Source organism: Chiloscyllium plagiosum, chromosome 38 (assembly GCF_004010195.1).
Source record: "Chiloscyllium plagiosum isolate BGI_BamShark_2017 chromosome 38, ASM401019v2, whole genome shotgun sequence".
NCBI lineage: Eukaryota > Metazoa > Chordata > Chondrichthyes > Orectolobiformes > Hemiscylliidae > Chiloscyllium > Chiloscyllium plagiosum.
The window spans coordinates 6,588,579-6,594,578 of record NC_057747.1 but is presented as its reverse complement, the minus strand read 5'-3'; the positions used below and the strand labels follow the sequence as shown (position 1 = coordinate 6,594,578).

The following is a 6,000-nucleotide window of genomic DNA, read 5'->3' as shown; positions in this document are numbered from 1 at the left end:
ATGCTACTCGCTCCCCACCCCCACCCTCCTCTAGCTTATCTCTCCATGCTTCAGGCCCTCTGCCTTTATTCCTGATGAAGGGCTTTTGCCCGAAACGTCGATTTTGCCTGTCCTCGGATGCTGCCTGAATTGCTGTGCTCTTCCAGCACCACTAATCCAGATCCTGGAGTGAGAGGACTGTTCCATGTTGAAGCAGGCAAACAGGCCTCTCACTCCCTGGTGTTTCGATGAACGAGAAATATACAAGAATTTGAAGAAGGTTTCAAGGGGAAACACAAAGGCACAGTCTCAGAACAGATCATTTCAGACTGTGATGAGAAATTTCTTCACTCAGAATCGATGGAATTCCCTACTCCAGAGGATTACCAATGTTTCATCTCTGAGTATATTTAAAGCTGAGATTGACTGTGAGGGAAACAAGGGAGGTAAGGAGCAACCAGTAAAGTGGAGTTGAAGCTGAAGATTGACTGTGACTGTATTGAATAATGAAGCAGCCTGATTGGTCTAACCCTGCTGCTATCGCTTATGTTTTATGCTCAGATACAAGTTCCATGGCTAACATTTTTCTTTAAATAACACCACCAAAAAAACTAATCACAGTACTGTGTGTAAGCAAAATTTTTTTTTACATTTTGAATGACTGCCCACCAAAATGTAGATGAGATCAATGGAGATCTTCCTGAGAGGTGTGATAAGAATGTTTCAATTGAAGTACTAACATACTTAACATAAGGTATACTCTTGGGTGCAGTATATGACAGAATTTAGTTATCATTTAGTTCTGAGCAGAATGGGGTAACCCAGCAAAATATAAACACTGTTTTGAATATAATAACAATAGCTCATGAGGCACTCAACTCTTAAAAAATTATTCTTTCATGTGATGTGGTAATGGCAACATTTATTGCCTATCCCTAGTTGTCCAGAGTTCAGTTAAGAGTCAACCACATTAATGTGGATCTAAAGTCATAATTAGACCAAGTCAGGAGTCAGACTTCACCTGATGAAGGACCAGCACTCTGAAAGATTGTTATTTCAAATAAACCTGTTGAATTATAACCTGGTGTCATCTGGCTTCTAACTTTGTCCACCCCAGTGCAACAATGGCACCTCCACATCACATTTTGACCAGAACAGGTAAAGCTGGTAGATTCCTTCCCTAAGGGGCAATAGTGAACCAGATTGGTTTTTATTGGATTCAATGGTAGTTTCATGGTCACTATTACTGAGAATAATATTTATTGCATTGATTTTAATTCACTGATTGAATTTCAAATTCAGCAGCTGTCTGAGTGGGATTTGAACAAATGGCTGTATAGGAGTCCCTCTGTCCCATCTGTCCCTCTGGATTACTAGTCCAAAGATATTATCATGACCCTACCATCTCTTTGCTTCACTTCACCTCACTTTCCTCTTTACTTGCTCTCTGTATATTAATGTCACTAGCAATGATGGCATTTATTGCCCATTCTGTATTGCCCCAAAAAGATGATGATGGGTCTTCTCCTTCAACCTTGGCATGAGAAAGCCAGCTACTGTTTACAGGAAAGCACAAAGCCATAAAAGTCCATCTGACTGCCTTCCTGATCTAACTCCTGTTGCACTTTCACATTTTGAATAATATTGAGTTCCACAGTTCGCGAAGTTGAGATGAGGAAGGATGGGGCTTAATTTGCTGGATTATCAGCAAGCCTTCTACTGACAGTAACTTGATGCTGTTTTTCAGAATTAAACAGCTCTCTTGACACATTGAAAATGCAGAAAGATCAATCAGATTCACCCTGACTGAATTCACTCCCTGGTCTTAGAACAGAAGAGTGTGAGAGGGAGGGAAACCAATCAATCATCTTATAAGAGAACATTAACACAAAAAGTGGGTCACTAGATGTTATTCTGTTGATGGGCTTTTGGACAATATATTTATATATTTTTGGATAATTCCAGTGTGTTTTTGCACTGATTACCAGGAATTTGATTAATTGTTTGCAGAGTTCTATAGAACAAGCTGAATAAAGAGAACACAGCATTTGAAGTATAAGCCATGAGAGGCCCAGTGGATAATGTTAATAATGTTAATATTCACTGGGCCCATCAGATAACATTAATTTTATACTTTACTTGATCTTTCCTTCCATTGAATTTAAAGACACCCAATCTTTGCCTTTTTATGCGTAAGGCTTTTGTTTGGTTAAAATTGCCTTTTTGAAATTTAATTGCGTTATCTCTCAAATAATCTGCTTTACTTTGGTGAAAGATGGAAAATCTATGGTGAGTAAATTTACAATAGATGCCCACCTCCTTCGGAAACACAGTTCTTCAAATCCTCAGCAGGGATATATTAACCTTGGAGGGAGTGCAGTGCAGATTTACTCAGTAAAAACGATGAATAATAATGTTTCTATTCAAATAATTACCCAATGCTGCGCTGTGATCAAGTGATCCTGTCTCCATCACACTTCCAGGCAGTGCATTCCAGATCCTCACTACTCACAGCATAAAAATAAAGATCCATCTCAATTATATATGCTTTTTAAAAAAAATTACATTAAACTATTCTCCTTTTGTTCTTGATCCTTTTACAAAGTGGCATAGTTCATTCCTATCTATTCTGTCTGCACTTCTTATAGTTTTGCAAACTTTTATAAATCTCCTGTTAGCTCCTCATCTCCAAGGACAATAATCCCAACGTATGCCGTCTATCTTCAGAACTGAATGTTCTTTTGCCTGAAAACATTCCTGTAAATATTGGCTGCACAGTTGTTAGCAAAAAACTGCTGCCAACAGTTCAAGAAGAGGGTGGGTGTATATTCACTGCAAGGACTGCTGCAGTTCATGAAAGCAGCTCACCACCACCTTCTCAAGGGTAACTAAGGATGGGCAATAAATGCTGTCATTGCCTAGTTGGCAATGCCTACATCCCACAAATGGATAAAAGGTCGACCATTGTCTTCTTGGGGCAAATAAGAATGGACAAAAAATGTGGATGTTGACCACATCAGGAGAATGAATTTGAAAAATAACTAGTAACACCGTCACCATCACGCACAAAGACAGGATGAGAAATTCCCGTCGGCATCGTCCATATGAAAGAAAAATTTATGTTTTGTATCTTGATTGTTCCTACTCCACACAAACAGTTGTATGATCACTGATCTCAATGAAAATTATTTAGTCTGCCAGTAAATGATCATTGACTGTTTTTCTAATTCAGAAGGCAATTTCAATGCACTTACCTAAGTGTGTAATTTTGCTTTGAGGGCCATTGCTAATGTGCAAGGCTTGTGTTAGAGAGAGTACGAGGACAACAAGGGTCGCAATCTGTTCCAACATCTTCAGCAGAGTTCCATCGTGTGATTCCAAACATCCCTTCTTCATTCTCTTATTTATATAAATGACCGGTGTGCAGAGATCTTCATGTGACTCCATGTCACTATTGTCCCAGGATTAACCTGCTCTGTGTACAACAATAAAGGCCAAGCTAAACAGAGGGAAACAGATGCTTCTGGGTGATCTGTTCCTCTGTGTGTATCTGTGTGTCAGCCAATCCTATGGTCAGTCAAATCAGTTGTTTCAGTAATAGGTTGACTGCCCATACACAAACAACAACATCAGTGACTAAGCATCATGTTCTAGAAGGTACTGTTTTGGGAAAACCAGTATGACTGAGAGAAACAAGACCCCCGTAACAAAGTGTAACTTCTGCCAGCAAACTAATTTGAGCTACAATCATGCTATTTTTGGGTTTGGGTTTATCAGCTCCTTTTAAAAATGATGCCTTGGGTAGAATTGCACCACTCTTATGAATGTCTCTGTGTGAATCATTTGAAGAACATGAAAAACAAGAATTTTCTTGAGAAAAGTGTCTTCTACTGTATCTATTAACCTCCCTACAACAAGCTTTAGATTAGTATCTCTGTGATTTCTCATGCCCATGCTGCTTAAATAATGGAGTAGGCCTTAAGACCATAAGAAATAGGGACAGGAGTGGGCCATTCAGCCCCTCACGCCTGCTTCATCATTCAATATGGTCATGGCTCATTGGACATTCCTCACACCCACTTTCCTGCGACTTTCCCATAATCCTTGATTCCTGACTGCTCAAGAATCTATCTCAGCCTTAAATACACACAAGGACTCTGTCCCCATAGCTCTCTATGGCAAGGTGTTTACATTTGTACAATTTACATTTGCAATTTTACAATCCATCTGCAGAATTCCAAAATCAAAATAATTTTGGAAGACAATGACTGAATCAACTACATTTTCCTCACCCAAAGCCTCGTTTTACAAACATCAAGTCCTATAGATTAAGTTCTTCCTCTTTGCTTATTTTTATTTTCTCATAAATCTCTTCAAGATAGTAATTTTACCAGTCTGCCATTTCTTCATTTTCAGTTCAAATTTCAAATGTGTCCTCTTTCTCTTAATACATTTGAATATCTGTGATTCATTATCTGTGATTTGATACCATTCCTGTGAAGATCCTGGGATACTTTATTCTGTTAAAGGGGCTACATAAATACAAGTTGATTTAATTTTTTGTCTTATGCTTGATATTCTTCATAATTTTTTTCTCACGATCTCACTTTTTCTTTTGTCTCTCTGCTGTTGTTTATATCTTTCCCAGTTCCATCAGACCTCTGCTATTCTTTTAATTTGGTTAGGCCATTTTTGGAATACTGTGTTCAATTCTAGTCTCTTTGCTGTCGGATGTTGTGAAACTTGAAAGGGTTCAGAAAAGATTTACAAGGATGTTGCCAGGGTTGGAGGGTTTGAGCTACAGGGAGAGGCTGAATAGGTTGGGGCTGTTTTCCCTGAAGTGTCAGAGATTGAGGGGTGACCTTATTGAGGTTTATAAAATCATGAGGGGTGTGGATATGGTAGTCCAAACCTAGAGGGCATAGGTTTAAGGTGAAAGAGGTAAGATTTAAAAGGAACCTAAGGGGCAACATTTTCACACAGAGGGTGGTGTGTGTATGGAATGAACTGCCAGAGGAACTGGTGTTCCTCATACAATTACAACATTTAGAAGGCATCTGGATGGGTATAGAATAGGAAAGGTTTAGAGGGATATGGGCCAAGTGCTGGCAAATTGGACTAGATTAATTTAGGATATCTGGCCAGTATGAACAAGTTTGACTGAAGGGTCTGTTTCTGTACTGCACATCTCTATGACTTTAATTTGTTTGCTCCTTCAGTTTTTTCCCTCCACTGAAGATGTTGCCTAATAGTAATTTTGCTCTTCAGGATTATGCACAGGATGTTGTTTTGTCTTAAATACATTTTTGAGCTCCTTTCGCTGTTCATCTATCATTTTTCCTCCTACTGTGAACAATTTCTGACTTGTCCTTTTAACGCCAGCCTTGCCTAAACTCAACATCTTGGTTTACCCTCTCAAAACCAAAACTGAATTCATTCATGAAATCATCACTTTAGCAATGCTGAATTCTCGGTGACATCCACAGCTGGCAGATCCAGTTGGGTCTCACGGTCACTTGGTGTGGTGGAGACTGTTGGCGGCCCCAGGTAAAGGATGTGTGACCCCCAGGCTTTAGTATGAAATGCTAATGCATACATTATACAGTGTAATGGATTCAAATTCAATACCAAAGCTGGTAATCAGTAGTTCATTTATTGAAAATCACACCAAATATTTGCTGACACACAATATTAACACTAATAAGGATACGGAGATGAAAAAGCATTTTATCCAGTGGTCCCTAGACAGAATGTATGATTAAGGTGGTACCCAGGCCATCTCAGGTTTTCTGACTATTTGATTGTTCTCTGACAGTTAGGCAAACCTCTAACTATTTGGGTCTTTGCAAGTTTCTCAGTACTGAGTTGAGGAGAGTTTGTTTATTACAGCCTGCTGACCAGATCCTCATATATTGGGTTGTTAATCATTCCATTCTCCCGATGGTTATATAGATCCATAGATATTTCTGATACAACAATTTCATAAAATCCCATGTTGATTCCTCTCCACAGAATTAACAC

General features: G+C 38.9%; 1 protein-coding gene across 2 annotated transcripts in view; it reads right to left on the bottom strand.

Moving 5' to 3' along the window:
* zgc:112285 (uncharacterized protein LOC561476 homolog) overlaps positions 1 to 3,441 on the bottom strand; it is a 24,477-nt gene extending 21,036 nt beyond the window's left edge. Inside the window, exons 1-2 of one of the 2 annotated variants that reach the window (XM_043678725.1) lie at positions 3,234 to 3,441; positions 2,415 to 2,483 (exon numbers count right to left, since the gene is read on the bottom strand). In XM_043678725.1, the coding sequence (XP_043534660.1) occupies positions 2,415 to 2,483; positions 3,234 to 3,426 (262 nt within the window). In that variant the 5' untranslated portion in view covers positions 3,427 to 3,441. The remainder of the gene's footprint in view (positions 1 to 2,414; positions 2,484 to 3,233) is intronic. The other variant, XM_043678726.1, reaches the window with a different exon arrangement.
* Positions 3,442 to 6,000: the final 2,559 nt, after the last annotated feature.